Consider the following 16678-nt stretch of genomic DNA (forward strand, 5'->3'; position numbering starts at 1 on the left):
TTGTAGTTGGCCACCAGGTTTGCACACATCTCAGGAGGGATTTTGTCCCACTCCTCTTTGCAGATCTTCTCCAAGTCATTATGGTTTCGAGGCTGACGTTTAGCAACTCCAACCTTCAGCTCCCTCCACAGATTTTCTATAGGATTAAGGTCTGGAGACTGGCTAGGCCACTCCAGGACCTTAATGTGCTCCTTCTTGAGCCACTCCTTTGTTGCCTTGGCCGTGTGTTTTGGGTCATTGTCATGCTGGAATGCCAATCCACGACCCATTTTTAATGCCCTGGCTGAGGGAAGAAGGTTCTCACCCAAGATTTGACGGTACATGGCCCCGTCCATCGTCCCTTTGATGCGGTGAAGTTGTCCTGTCCCCTTAGCAGAAAAACACCCCCAAAGCATAATGTTTCCACCTCCATGTTTGACGGTGGAGATGGTGTTCTTGGGGTCATAGGCAGCATTCCTCGTCCTCCAAACACGGCGAGTTGAGTTGATGCCAAAGAGCTCCATTTTGGTCTCATCTGACCACAACACTTTCACCAGTTGTCCTCTGAGTCATTCAGATGTTCATTGGCAAACTTCAGACGGGCATGTGTATGTATTCTTGAGCAGGGGGACCTTGCGGGCGCTGCAGGATTTCAGTCCTTCACGGCGTAGTGTGTTACCAATTGTTTTCTTTGTGACCATGGTCCCAGCTGCCTTGAGATCATTGACAAGATCCTCCCGTGTAGTTCTGGGCTGATTCCTCACCATTCTCATGATCATTGCAACTCCATGAGATGAGATCTTGCATGAAGCCCCAGGCCGAGGGAGATTGACAGTTCTTTTGTGTTTCTTCCATTTGCGAATAATCGCACCAAATGTTGTTACCTTCTCACCAAGCTGCTTGGCGATGGTCTTATAGCCCATTCCAGCCTTGTGTAGGTCTACAATCTTGTCCCTGACATCCTTGGAGAGCTCTTTGGTCTTGGCCATGGTGGAGAGTTTGGAATCTGATTGATTGATTGCTTCTGTGGACAGGTGTCTTTTATACAGGTAACAAGCTGCGGTTAGGAACACTTTGCTCCTAATCTCAGCTCGTTACCTGTATAAAATACACGTGGGAGCCAGAAATCTTTCTGATTGAGAGGGGGTCAAATACTTATTTCCCTCATTAAAATGCAAATCAATTTATAACATTTTTGACATGCGTTTTTCTGGATTTTTTTGTTGTTATTCTGTCTCTCACTGTTCAAATAAACCTACCATTAAAATTATAGACTGATCATTTCTTTGTCAGTGCGCAAACGTACAAAATCAGCAGGGGATCAAATACTTTTTTTCCCCCACTGTAGGTGTACATTTTGTCTAGGGTGTAAAATGTCTTGCCTCTAGTTTACAATTCATGTTCTGTCTGAAATCTCCTATGTGCCTCCTTAACATTACAACATGGGATGATATGCCATAAAGCATACAGAAGAGCATGCCTCAGGCAAGGTCCATGCCTTTAACTTCTTTATTCTAGGCCTCAGGGAACTTATGGTACCAGTGTGTATTTTACCCAATCAATTAAGTTTAATTGAACATTATGCTTTGAGAAAGTCTGCCCCTGGCCAAAGCCTTATGATTTTATCCATATAATATTTGGACGTTGAATTCCTGTACTAACTATATCCTTATATTTAGAAAATGTACTCATCAGCCTTGTTGTTATTACCCATGATGGTAAAAAAACAAGCCGCTGTAATGATAGGGCTGTGTGTTGGGGAGGTAATAGTTATTCAGTGGTTCATTCAGAGGGTGCATCTCAAATGGCACTCTAGTATTCCCTATATAGTCAACCACTTTTGGCCAAGGGCCCATACGGCTCTGGTCAAAAGTAGTGAACTATAATGGGAAGAGGATGCCATTTGGGACTGATCCAGAGTGTTTCCACCAGGGTCGCAGTTGGGCCAAACCCCACGTCACTGCTAGGCTTAATAATAGTCAGTGATCAATTGGTTCTGCCTCTCCTCCCCTGCTGAGCAGCGTACCGCAGTGCTGGGCACCAGGTGGCTGGTTAACAGCTGACATGATGCCAGGGATGTCTCACGTTTGCACACACAGGCATTGACGCCGATGTACACCCACACAGGAGCGCACAGGCACACACACGCACGTTTACACACATGTACAGGCACAACACACACACGCAGATAACATCACTCTGCTGGAGACTGTCAACCCTGCTGTGCGAGTCAGTCATGTGTTCACTGAACTGTAGCATGACTGATGATGGCAGATGATACGAGGCACTGAACTAAATGTGCCATTTACACCCCATTTACATCCTTCTTCGTTCAGAACGTCGGCCTACATGCCATTTAAAAATGCTTTATAATTACCGGTAGATTTTGTTGCTTATTGGCATTTTCACTGATGGATCAGGAGATTGGTTGGATAGATAACTAATGCAGATCAGATCTGAGGGGAAGAACCACCAGAGACCCCTCTGGAGAGGAGATCAGAAGGCAGCAAATGTGAAATGACTAATGGCCATCTGTGAAACTTGAAACACTGTTCATTATTAAACAGGGAGTTGTTGGTGAGTGTCGATGTCATGACTGAATCCACTGTGATGTAAAGACTGGTGATGTTCAGCCTTTGTTTTTGTGAGAAAAACAACTGCATTGGAGTCGGACTGCGCACAATTACTGATCACCTTCCATCCCAAATAATGACATATTATGAGATAAAGATTCAGCAATTCTACATCTCGTCTTGTCTTGCTCAAACTGATCCCCTCCAAACCTCCGTTTTTGTCTGTACCCACAGGAAGCTGGCTAAGTCCACCCTAGTGCTGGTGCTGGTGTTTGGGGTCCACTACATTGTGTTTGTGGGGATGCCTCACACCTTCCAAGGCCTCAGCTGGGAGGTCAGGATGTACTTCGAGCTCTTCTTCAACTCCTTCCAGGTAACTATCTTTTGAAAATTAGTCATTTGTTACATTTGAACTTGCCATGTATGATATGAGGTAAAACATGTATTTGCTACACAACCCACAGGGTTATCAAGCTTGCATACTTTTACTTTGTTTTTGTGTTTTACACTTATATTGTTGAAGACATTTTTTTCAACTTCAGGGAGACTTCAATAACTTCAGGGAGAACTTTACTCTCCAACACTCCTTGAACTTTATCCTGTAAACATAATTTGTCACCTGAGGGAAGTGAGGCTGTTTGTGGCCAAGTCACACCAACATTCATCACAAATAATCAGGAAATGAAATTATGATTTAGCTTCTTCAACCCTACTTTTATCTATCACCACAGGTCGGTGACACTTAATCGATTCAAAACTCTGCCAGAAGCATTGGGAGAGGATCAATACAACTGATTGCTACTGTACTTTCTATATTATCAGCTTTGTCCTTGGCTCTCCCTGGCCCTCACTGTCTAGACCTGTATGAGAAATTATACAGTACCTGGGGGAAAACGAGGAGAATGTGTTTCTACTAGAGACACTCCTACTGAGGTGATAGTGAAAGATTACGCTTATTCTATTCTAGTCCTACATTCCTCTCCCTGAAGAAAGCCCAATCTACTAGGACTGATAAGATAGAGGCTGCTTTAGTGCACTCTAGTAGCAACACTTACAGTAACCCTGGCCCACAGGTAATGCTAATAATGGGCTCTGAATCATATGATAAGTCCTGTGTGGCTCGGTTGGGTAGAACATGGCGCTTGCAACGCTAGGGTTATGGGCTCTATTCCCAAAGGGGACAAATACAAAAGTATGAACAATTATACACTCACTGTTAGTCACTCTGGATGAGAATGGCTAAAATGTGGTGTCAATAACATATGGGTCCCACCCTCTTTTGGCACATATAATCACATTCTGTACTAAATAATTCCTTTTGAATAGCATCCACTGTGAATGGAAGATGGTGTTTACTGTGTTCTGTAGGCCTAGCTCATAATAGTTACTATAACTACTAATGTGGCAGAATAAGCCACTATATCCTGAAAGTTTAATAGCCAAATGGCAAAATTAAATGAGGGAAAAATATTACACATTTTCTTTTTCTTGAAGACAGTTTGAATTCTACAATAGAACCGGTCCTCAAGGTTGAATGTACATGTAGCTACGAAAGCTGATATAACAGTATCCAATTAAATGAAATAGGATCCCATTTTTAAAGAAAGCATCCCATGAAAATAAGTTGGAACAGGAGTTTGACCTGAACCAGTGAAAGCTACTTTACTGTGTAGCATTCGCTACGTATCATTCGCTCCGTTGGGGCGAATGATAGGGTCTACTACAGTTGAGAGCCTGAACCTCAGGCAGGTGGGGAGATTCCCTTCCCTCCTGCTACTTTATCTTCATCTGCCTGTCTAGCCGAGTCTAGCTGAGGCCAATAAAGACAGGGAAGGTCCTTCTCTGGACCAAGTGCTAGTGACAGATCAGCTTCACTCTGTCTGTCATATGGCATATGAATAGGCATATGAATCATATCAAAACATCTCACGCATTTTTATGGCATTTCAGAAGCCTGTGTTATGTTGAATAGAGAGAGAATAAAGGGGAGAAGGGCACTTTTCCCCCCTTGAATACAGTGCCTTTCGAAAGTATTCACACCCCATGACTTTTCCACATTTTGTTGTGTTACAAAGTGGGATTAAAATGGATTTAATTGTCATTTTTTGGCAACAATCTACACAAAATACTTCAATGTGAAAATCGATGAATGAAACACTAATATAGTTTGATTAGATAAGTATTCAACCGCCTGCGTTAAAACATGTTAAAATCACCTTTGGCAGTGATTACAGCTCTTAATCTTTCTGGGTAAGTCTCTAAGAACTTTGTAAACCTGGATTGTACAATATTTGCCCATTTGTTCTTTTTAAATTCTTCAAGTTCTGTCAAGTTACTTGTTGATCATTGCTAGACAGCCATTTTCTGGTCTTGCCATAGATTTTCAAACCGATTTAAGTCAAAGCTGTAACTAGGTCAATGCCGTCTTGGTAAGTAACTCAAGTGTATATTAAGACTAGCGGTTTAGGTTATTGTCCTGCTGAAAGGAGGATTTGTCTCCCAATGTCTGTTGGAAAGCAGACTGAACCAGGTTTTCCTCTAGGACTTTGCCTATGCTTAGCTCCTTTTCTTTTTATCCTAAAAAACTCTAGTCCCAATGACAAGCATACCTATAACATGATGCAGCCACCACCATGCTTGAAAGTATGAAGAGTGGTACTCAGTTACAGTGCCTTCAGAAAGTATTCAGACCCCTTGACCTTTTTGACATTTTGTTACGTTAGTCATATCGTAAAATGTATTAAATCAGTTTTTCTCCTCATCAATCTATACACAATACCACATAATGACAAAGCAAAATCAGGTTTTTAGAAATTAAAACCAAAAATATCACATTTACATAAGTATTCAGACCCTTTACTCAGTACTTTGTTGAAGCACCTTTGGCAGCAATCAGAGCATCACGTCTTCTTGGGTATGATGCTATAATCTTGGCACATTTTTATTTGGGTAGTTTCTCCCATTCTTCTCTGCAGATCCTCTCAAGCTCTGTCAGGTTGGATGGGGAGCATCGCTGCACAGCTATTTTCAAGTCAAGATGTTCGATCGGGTTCAAGTCCAGGCTTTGGCTGGACCACTCAAGGGCATTCAGAGACTTGTTCCGAAGCCACTTCTCCGTTGTCTTGGCTGTGTGCTTAGGGTAATGTCCTGTTGGAAGGTGAACCTTCGCCCCAGTCTGAGGTCCTGAGTGCTCTTGAGCAGGTTTTCATCTAGGCTCTCTCTCTACTTTGCTCCGTTCAGCTTTCTCTCGATCCTGACTAGTCTCCCAGTTCCTTTCGCTGAAAAAGTGGGCCATAAAATCTTGTTTCTCATTGTCAGAGAGTCTTTAGGTGCCTTTTGTCTAACTCCAAGCGGGCTTTCATGTGCCTTTTTCATGTGCTCTGTCAAGTTACTTGTTGATCATTGCTAGACAGCCATTTTCAAGTCTTGCCATAGATTTAAGCCAATTTAAGTCAAACCTGTAACTAGGCCACTCAGGAACATTCAATGCCTTCTTGGTAAATTCACTCAGCTTTACTCTGTTAGACATGAGAGCCTTCTGTTTTCAGTCAGTTTATCACAGCTGTGCCAGACAGTGTAATAGTGTGTAGGACCCCTCAGTAGTGGCTCACCACCAAGCGTTTTCATCTCATTCTACTAATAAAATATTTCAGCTTCAAAACATACTTTTATGCTTTTGAATTGAATGATTTAAGTGGCTCATTATAGAGACACCAAACTGTTGTTTTAACGAGCAATGCTACGTCTGACAGCTTCGTAGCTGCATTATTAGAAATCTCTGGTTAATCCTCATAAGCTGCTCATTGCATCTTAGCCTCTTTGTTATATCTTTAATAGTAGTTCTTCAGGCAAAAGGAACAACACTTTATTTTACTACAAAGCGTGGCTTTCCTCGCACAATGCAGAACGGTCTTATTTCTCTGGTAGTCTTTCTATGGAAGTGCCCAGAGGATAAAAGCTTTCCTCCCATTGTTTTTTTGTTTGTGATGTGTTTTGTAATATCTTTCCCTTCCCTTGTCTCCAGTTAGCAAAGGGCATTAGTTTTCTTCCGGTTTCTACATGCATCATAGCTGCATTACCCTGAGGCATTATTCTTCATACAGCACAATATGAAGTGTGGAAACCTTCGTACATTAAAAGATTAGTCATTTAGCAGACACCCTCATCCAGAGTGACTTACATGAGAAATTAGGGTTACGTGCCTTGCTCAAAGGCACAATGACAGATTTCTCACCTAGTCGGCTCGGGATTTGAACCAGGGACTGGCCCAACACTCTTAACCGCTAAGCTACCTGCCGCCCATTTAATATTGTACGTTTGAGAATGATCCTGTGGTTTATATACCCAGCCAGGCCATACAATTTGGAGAGAATCATTTATTTTATTTTACTTCACCTTTATTTAACCAGGTAGGCTAGTTTTTATTTTTATGTCACCTTTATTTAACCAAGTAAGCTAGTTGAGAACTAGTTCTCATTTACAACTGTGACCTGGCCAAGATAAAGCAAAGCAGTGCGACACAAACAACAAGTTACAAACACAGAGTTACACATGGAATAAACAAGCGTACATTCAATAACACAATAGAAAAAAGAAAGTCTATATACAGTGTGTGCAAATGGAGTGAGGAGGTAGGCAATAAATAGGCCATGGTAGCGAAGTAATTACAATTTAGCAGATTTACACTGGAGTGATAAATAAGCAGATGATGATATGCAATTAGAGATACTGGTGTGCAAAAGAGCAGAAAGTAAATAAAAACAGTATGGGATGAGGTAGGTAGATTGGGTGGGTTATTTACAGATGGACTATGTACAGCTGCAGTGATCGGTTAGCTGCTCAGATAGCTGATGTTTAAAGTTAGTGAGGGAAATATAAGAACAAGTTCTCATTTGCAACTGCGACCTGCGACCTGGCCAAGATAAAGCAAAGCAGTTCGACACATACAGTGAGGGAAAAAAGTATTTGATCCCCTGCTGATTTTGTACGTTTGCCCACGGACAAAGAAATGATCACACTCTTAAAGGGAGTGCTCCTAATCTCAGCTTGTTACCTGTATAAAAGACACATGTCCACAGAAGCAATCAATCAATCAGATTCCAAACTCTCCACCATGGCCAAGACAAAAGAGCTCTCCAAGGATGTCAGGGACAAGATTGTAGACCTACACAAGGCTGGAATGGGCTACAAGACCATCGCCAAGCAGCTTGGTGAGAAGGTGACAACAGTTGGTGTGATTATTCGCAAATGGAAGAAACACAAAATAACTGTCAATCTCCCTCGGCCTGGGGCTCCATGCAAGATCTCACCTCGTGGAGTTGCAATGATCATGAGAATGGTGAGGAATCAGCCCAGAACTACACGGGAGGATCTTGTCAATGATCTCAAGGCAGCTGGGACCATAATCACCAAGAAAACAATTGGTAACACACTACGCCGTGAAGGACTGAAATCCTGCAGCGCCCGCAAGGTCCCCCTGCTCAAGAAAGCACATATACATGCCCGTCTGAAGTTTGCCAATGAACATCTGAATGATTCAGAGGACAACTGGGTAAAAGTGTTGTGGTCATTGAAAATAGGTCGTGGATGGGTATTCCAGCATGACAATGACCCAAAACACACGGCCAAGGCAACAAAGGAGTAGCTCAAGAAGAAGCACATTAAGGTCCTGGAGTGGCCTAGCCAGTCTCCAGACCTTAATCCCATAGAAAATCTGTGGAGGGAGCTGAAGGTTCGAGTTGCCAAACGTCAGCCTCGAAACCTTAATGACTTGGAGAAGATCTGCAAAGAGGAATGGGACAAAATCCCTCCTTGGTGGCCAACTACAAGAAACGTCTGACCTCTGTGATTGTCAACAAGGGTTTTGCCACCAAGTACTAAGTCATGTTTTGCAGAGGGGTCAAATACTTATTTCCCTCATTAAAATGCAAATCAATTTATAACATTTTTGACATGCATTTTTCTGGATTTTTTTGTTTTTGTTATTCTGTCTCACTGTTCAAATAAACCTACTATTAAAATTATAGACTGATCATTTCTTTGTCAGTGGGCAAACGTACAAAATCAGGAGGGGATAAAATACTTTTTTCCCTCACTGTACAACAACACAGAGTTACACATGGAATAAACAAACATACAATCAATAATGCAGTAGAAAAATATATATACAGCATGTGCAAATGAGGTAGGATAAGAGAGGTAAGGCAATAAATAGGCCATGGTGGCGAAGTAATTACAATATAGCAATTAAACACTGGAATGGTAGGATGTGCAGAAGATATATGTGCAAGTAGAGATACTGGGGTGCAAAGGAGCAAGATAAATAAATAAATACAGTATGGGGATGAGGTAGATTGGATGGGCTAATTTACAGATGAGCTATGTACAGGGATCTGTGAGCTGCTCTGACAGCTGGTGCTTAAAGCTGGTGAGGGAGGTAAGAGTCTCCAGCTTTAGTGATTTTTGCAGTTTGTTCCAGGCATTGGCAGCAGAGAACTAACAGTGTGACAATATTTTAGTTTTACTCATCATTCCGTTTCTTTATTTATCAGCTCAATGTGTTGATGAGATAAAGGAGTGTAAATTACACCATGTGTTCTTTGCAAGTTTAGTGTTCTCTCCTTACTAGGCATGCCTGCCTCGGCTCTGTCTACAGCAAAGCCAACCACTGCAATAGATCTGCAACCTTAACAGAGAGCAAAAGGGTGCTGCTGCTTACACAAAGAAAGCAAGAGTGGAGAAAAGGGGGAGATTTGAAAGAGATGGACAGATATAATAGGCTGTGAGATATAGCAGAAGGGATGCCGATCAATGCAAGACCTTTTCTTATGATTGATTCTTATAAATAATGATTTGAGAAAAGAAGGTTGAAATAAACATATGAATCATATCAAAACATCTCATGCATTCTTATGGCATTTCAGAAGTCTGTGTTATGTTGAATAGAGAGAGAATAAAGGGGAGAAGGGCACTTTTCCCCCCTGGAATACAGTGCCTTTCGAAAGTATTCTCTCCCCATGACTTTACCACATTTTGTTGTGTTACAAAGTGGGATTAAAATGGATTAAATTGTCATTTTTTGGCAACAATCTACACAAAATACTCTAATGTGAAAATCGATCAATGAAAAATAAAACACTAATATAGTTTGATTAGATAAGTATTCATCCGCCTGAGTTAAAACCACCTTTGCAGTGATTACAGCTCTTAAATATTGTACAATCCTTGATTGTAAAATATTTGCCCATTTGTTCTTTTTAAAATTATTCAAACTCTGTCAAGTTACTTGTTCATCATTGCTAGACAGCCATTTTCTGGTCTTGCCATATATTTTCAAGCCGATTTTAAGTCAAAACTGTGACAAGCATACCCATAACATGATGCAGCCACCACCATGCTTGAAAGTATGAGGAGTGGTACTCAGTTACAGTGCCTTCGGAAAGTATTCAGACCCCTTGACTTCTTCAACATTTTGTTACGTTACAGTAATATCGTAAAATGTATTAAATAATTTTTTACCCTCAATCTACACACAATTCCCCATAATGGCAAAGCAAAAAGGTTTTTAGAAATGTGTGTTAATTTATCAAAAATAAAACCTGAAATGTCACATTTACATAAGTATTCAGACCCTTTGCTCAATACTTTGTTGAAGCACCTTTGGCAGCAATTACAGCCTCGAGTCTTCTTGGGTATGATGCTACAAGCTTGGCATTCCTCTATTTGGGGAGTTTCTCCCATTCTTCTCTGCAGATCCTCTCACTCTCTGTCAGGTTGGATGGGGAGCATCGCTGCACATCTATTTTCAAGTCTCTCCAGACATGTTCGATCGGGTTCAAGTCCAGGCTCTGGCTGGACCACTCAAGGACATTCACAGACTTGTCCCGAAGCCACTCCTGTCTTGGCTGTGTGCTTAGGGCCGTTGTCCTGTTGGATTGTGAACCTTCACCCCAGTCTGAGGTCCTGAGCAGGTTTTCATCTAGGATCTCTCTGTACTTTGCTCCGTTCATCTTTCCCTCGATCCTGACTAGGCTCCCAGTTCCTGCCGCTGAAAAACATCCCTACAGAATGATGCTGCCACCACCATGCTTCACCGTAGGGATGGTGACAGGTTTCCTCCAGACATGACGCTTGGCATTCAGGCCAAAGAGTTCAATCTTGGTTTCATCAGACCAGAAAATCTTGTTTCTCATTGTCGGAGAGTCTTTAGGTGCCTTTTGGTGGACTGTCAAGTGCCTTTTACTGAGGCTTGGCTTCCGTCTGGCCACTCTCCCATAAAAGCCTGATTGGTGGAGTGCTGCAGAGATGGCTGTCTGTCTGGAAGGTTCTCCCATCGCCACAGAGGAACTCTAGAGCTCTGTCAGAGTGACCATTGGGTTCTTGGTCACCTCACTGACCAAGGCCCTTCTCAGTTTGACCGGGTGGCTAACTCTAGGAAAAGTCTCGGTAGTTCCAAACTGATTCCATTTAAGAATGATGGGGGCCACTGTGTTCTTGGGGACCGTCAATGCTGCAGAAAAGTTTTGGTACCCTTCCCCAGGTCTGTGCCTCGACACAATCCTGTCTCAGAACTCTACGGACAATTCCTTCGACCTCAAGGCTTGTTTTTCTTCTCTGATATGAACTGTTAATTTTGAAACCTTGTATAGACCGGTGTGTGCCTTTCCAAATCATGTCCAATCAATTGAACTTACCATTTATCACAGGTGGACTCCAATCAAGTTGTAGAAACATCTCAAGGATGATCAGTGGAAACAGGTTGCACCTGAGCTCAATTTCGAGTCTCATAGCAAAGGGTCAGAACAGTTATTTAAATAAGGTATTTCTGTTTTTGTAAATTTATAAATTTGCTAAACTTTCTGAAAAAACTGTTTTCGCTTTGTCTTTATGGAGTATTGTGTGTAGATTGCTGAGAATGTATTATTTTTGAAATCCATTTTACAATAAGGCTGTAATGTAAAAAAATTGGGAAAAAGTAAATGGGTCTGAATACTTTCCAAAGGCACTGTATGTGTTGCGTTGAATTTGCCCCGCACTTAATGCTTTGTATTCAGGATAAAAAGGACATTTATTTGTCATTATTTTTGCAGTATTACTTTAGTGCCTGCAAACAGGATGCATGTTTTGGAATATTTGTATGTGTCTTTGTAGTGACTGGGTGTATTGATACACCAACCAAAGTGTAATTAATAACTTCACCATGCTCAAAGGGATATTCAATGTCTGCTTTTTATATTCTACCAGTAGGTGCCCTTTGCAAGGCATTAGAAAACCTCAAACTTTGTCATTGAATCTGTGCTTGAAAGTCAGTGCTCGACTGAGGGACCTTACAGATAATTGTATGCATTGGGCAGTCATTAAAAAATCATGTTAAATACCAATTTTGCACACAGAGTTACAGTAGTCCATGCAACTCCATGCAATCTGACTAATTAAGCAATTTTCTACTCCTGGAGTTATTTAGGTTTGTAATAACAAACGGGTTGAGTACTCATTGACTCAAGACATTTTAGCTTTTAATTTTTTATTAATAATTTGTAAAAATGTCTTATAGCATAATTCCACTTTGACATTCTGGGTTATTGTGACAAAATCTACATCTTCCTCTTTCCTGCAGTCGATGACCAAAAGCGCCGTCTTTGGCCTCATGGGTGGAATGTTATTCATATTTTTCATAATTTCATAATTAATAAAGATAATTTTTTTAAATCAGACAAACGGTTTGGTTATATTTCAGTCTTCTGTGATGTATATAAAGTGTAATACACTGCTCAAAAAAATAAAGGGAACACTTAAACAACACAATGTAACTCCAAGTCAATCACACTTCTGTGAAATCAAACTGTCCACTTAGGAAGCAACACTGATTGACAATACATTTCACATGCTGTTGTGCAAATGGAATAGACAACAGGTGGAAATTATAGGCAATTAGCAAGACACCCCCAATAAAGGAGTGGTTCTGCAGGTGGGGATCACAGACCACTTCTCAGTTCCTATGCTTCCTGGCTGATGTTTTGGTCACTTTTGAATGCTGGCGGTGCTTTCACTCTAGTGGTAGCATGAGACGGAGTCTACAACCCACACAAGTGTCTCAGGTAGTGCAGCTCATCCAGGATGGCACATCAATGCGAGCTGTGGCAAGAAAGTTTGCTGTGTCTGTCAGCGTAGTATCCAGAGCATGGAGGCGCTACCAGGAGACAGGCCAGTACATCAGGAGACGTGGAGGAGGCTGTAGGAGGGCAACAAGCCAGCAGCAGGACCGCTACCTCCGCCTTTGTGCAAGGAGGAGCAGGAGAAGCACTGCCAGAGCCCTGCAAAATGACCTCCAGCAGGCCACAAATGTGCATGTGTCTGCTCAAACGGTCAGAAACAGATTCCATGAGGGTGGTATGAGGGCCCAATGTCCACAGGTGGGGGTTTGGCTTACAGCCCAACACCGTGCAGGACATTTGGCATTTGCCAGAGAACACCAAGATTGGCAAATTCGCCACTGGCGCCCTGTGCTCTTCACAGATGAAAGCAGGTTCACACTGAGCACATGTGACAGATGTGACAGAGTCTGGAGACGCCGTGGAGAACGTTCTGCTGCCTGCAACATCCTCCAGCATGACCGGTTTGGCGGTGGGTCAGTCATGGTGTGGGGTGGCATTTCTTTGGGGGGGCCACACAGCTCTCCATGTGCTCACCAGAGGTAGCCTGACTGCCATTAGGTACCAAGATGAGATCCTCAGACCCCTTGTGAGACCATATGCTGGTGCGGTTGGCCCTGGGTTCCTCCTAATGCAAGACAATGCTAGACCTCATGTGGCTGGAGTGTGTCAGCAGTTCCTGCAAGAAGAAGGCATTGATGCTATGGACTGGCCCGCCCGTTCCCCAGACCTTAATCCAATTGAGCACATCTGGGACATCATGTCTCGCTCCATCCACCAACGCCACGTTGCACCACAGACTGTCCAGGAGTTGGCGGATGCTTTAGTCCAGGTCTGGGAGGAGATCCCTCAGGAGACCATCCGCCACCTCATCAGGAGCATGCCCAGGCGTTGTAGGGAGGTCACACGTGGAGGCCACACACACTACTGAGCCTCATTTTGACTTGTTTTAATGACATTACATCAAAGTTGGATCAGCCTGTAGTGTGGTTTTCCACTTTAATTTTGAGTGTGACTCCAAATCCAGACCTCCATGGGTTGATAAATTGGATTTCCATTGATTATTTTTGTGTGATTTTGTTGTCAGCACATTCAACTCTGTAAAGAAAAAAGTATTTAATAAGATTATTTATTTCATTCAGATCTAGGATGTGTTGTTTAAGTGTTCCCTTTATTTTTTTGAGCAGTATATATTGGGATGCAAACTCAAAATGATATCTTACTTTATATCTTACTTTTGTTATTAAGCCCATAAATATGTGTGTGAGGTATATACTTTTGTTTCAAAGTAGATTTGTTTAAGACTACCAAAAATCACTCTGTGTGACCCTGATTTAGCCCACTGCAGTAAAAAGGTGAATCCATTTAAAATGCAGGCACTGTACATGTCACCAGATTGACAAAGGTTTTGCGATGTACAGCAAATGCTCTTATCCAGAGCAATTAGGGTTACTGTAAGAGCCTTGATCAAGGGCACACCAACAGATTTTTTTCACCTATTCTGCTCGGATTCAAACCAGTGACTTTTCGGTTACTGGCCCAACGATCTTAACTGCTAGGTTACCTGCAGCCCCAATGCTATACACTTTCCATTGATTTACAATATGAACATTGAATTGCAAAGCCCCTGCAACCCAGAAATAAACTGATCTTCTTTTTGACGTTGGTTCTCCCCTCACACTCTTCTGTCTCTTCCAGGGGTTCTTTGTATCCATCATCTACTGCTACTGCAATGGAGAGGTGAGTGCGGAGGATTTTACAGTCTGTATAAGTTGTGTAACTTCAACACAAGACATCTCTAGGTTGAGAACATCCCTAGAGCGGCTCCTTAGATCTCTGTTCTTTCGACATATGAGAAACAAGGGCTAAGATTCCCCCAAAACCTTTACCTCTCTATTTCTTCCCATCTTCCTCCCTCAACCACCCCACCTACACCCTCTCCTCATCTCCCCCAAAGGTCCAGACAGAGATCAAAAAGACGTGGACTCGTTGGAACCTGGCGTTTGACTGGAAGGGTCCGGTGGTGTGTGGTAGGTACCGCTACGGCTCGGTGCTCACAGTGCTCAACAACAGCACCATCAGCCAGTCCCAGCTGGCCGGGATTGGCCCTGCCACCCGATCCACCACCCTCTTCTCCAGCCGGGTCTACCGGAGCAACGGACCCCCTACACTCAGCACCCATGCCACCCTGCCTGGCTATGTCATTAGTAACTCAGACCCAGACAGCCTCCACCCCTCCATACCTGAGGAACCAGAGGAGGACAGTGCCAAGCAGGTGGATGACATCTCTCTGAAGGAGACGCTGCCTGTTCTCAATAGTAGCATGACCGTAGATGATGATGAGGAGACACTGTAGACAAAGGGAGAGACGGGAGGATTTCCTGAATATGAATAATATATATCTTGTCTGGGAAAAACACCAGGCCTTTGGGATAGGGACCAAAGACTCCTGGCCCTAGACTTGGAACCGCATGTTCATTCATAGAGATACAAACGTGATAGTGCTGTGCGGGTTGACTCATAACCCGCAGTCCCCACGGTTATATCCGCAAGGCGGGCGGGTTTAGTGTCCTTAATTATTGTGTGGATGAAGGGCGGGTAGGTTGCGGGCGGGTTGAATAAAGAGAAAACAATACCTTGAAAAATCCATAAATGTATCATTCTTGTGCAATTTATATCTATAGGCTACATTGAGGGTTTTCTTTCAATATTTTAGGCTATCTGGAATTAGTGCTTAAGCCTAAGCTGTAGGTGCGCCAAATAACCTACACACCAATCGCCAAAAGCTTTTGGAAACGGGCAGAGAAAGTTAACGTGCATCCACGGAGGCAAAAAGGACAATGTCAGAGTTTAATTCAATAAGAGAAAAGCTGCAAAGGGGAGAGTTGAAAATAAAGAGAAGGGAGGGACAGAAAAGTAATGTTTGGGAAAGATTTGATGAAGTGGTAAAAGAGGATGGTAGCAGTGCCATGTGTGATGATTGTGAGGAGCTATACAAATTCAACAGTCACAAGACAGGAACTTCAAATAGGCCTACGGCAAGTCAAGGGAATGGTAGCCTACTGTTCAGATGGGTTAAATGGAAACGGAAATCTGGACACTGACTTTAGGTCTATAACCTCTCACATAGCCTTAATATTATCTCCTGCGGAATTAAGCATTTTTTGCAGTAGAATGATACAGAAAATGTTTGACTCAGGAACAGGAGTAATATGATTTCATTATTTCAGCATCTTGAGAGGCAGCCTGGTCTCATAGACTAGATGTAACATAGTAAATGTAAATCTGAGAAAGTACTTTTGGTATGGTTACATAAAACAGATGGTTACTTAAGGCAAAAACAAAGTAGGGTATTGGTCGGATTAGATGGGTTAGCGTATAACGCGAACGTATACATACAGAGTAATATGAAATGCTCTGAGACCAGTTTGTGAGAGAATGCAAATATTCAGTTAGATACCATCTGTAGTAGAGGTGCTAAATGTATCAGCGTCATAAAAGCTGATAGTATTTTAACCACATAAAAAAATGCATCCAAGCCGAACTGAAATCTTATCAGAAACATGTTGGGTCGTTTTCACAGCTTTCTATTTCCTTATAATTGGTGAAACTGATGTCATTGGAAAATGTTGCACAGAAAATCTTTCCAGCTTTTTTTTGGTTTATTGTATTTTCTCCCCGCTCTCTAAATGTCTGCTCTGCAAAAGAAGCAGAGATGACGCCGAGAACTTTACCGATGTCAACTAGATTGAAGCATTCATTTTATCGATTTATGACATTATTTTGGTGAGCAAGGGTTTATTTAGTATTCAAGGGCAACATATTAATGACAAGAGAGAAGTTGCATGTATCGAACTATAGACAAGTTGGCTTACAAGTAGCCTACCAAAATGTCAGAAAATATAAGCAGAAACATATCTAAATCAGGGGGGAAAAACCCTTAACATACAGTGGACCTATATGGATACATACAGT

The 16678-nt window shown here is 42.3% G+C and overlaps 1 protein-coding gene across 1 annotated transcript in view; it reads left to right on the top strand.

Annotated features, from left to right (window-relative positions):
* LOC115160871 (parathyroid hormone 2 receptor-like) overlaps nucleotides 1–15258 on the top strand; it is a 116232-nt gene extending 100974 nt beyond the window's left edge. Inside the window, exons 11-13 of the mRNA XM_029711357.1 lie at nucleotides 2787–2925; nucleotides 14402–14443; nucleotides 14661–15258. Coding sequence (XP_029567217.1) covers nucleotides 2787–2925; nucleotides 14402–14443; nucleotides 14661–15059 — 580 coding nt within the window. The 3' untranslated portion in view covers nucleotides 15060–15258. The remainder of the gene's footprint in view (nucleotides 1–2786; nucleotides 2926–14401; nucleotides 14444–14660) is intronic.
* The last annotated feature ends 1420 nt before the right edge of the window (nucleotides 15259–16678 follow it).

Source organism: Salmo trutta, chromosome 24 (genome assembly GCF_901001165.1).
Source record: "Salmo trutta chromosome 24, fSalTru1.1, whole genome shotgun sequence".
In the NCBI taxonomy this organism is placed as follows: Eukaryota; Metazoa; Chordata; class Actinopteri; order Salmoniformes; family Salmonidae; genus Salmo; species Salmo trutta.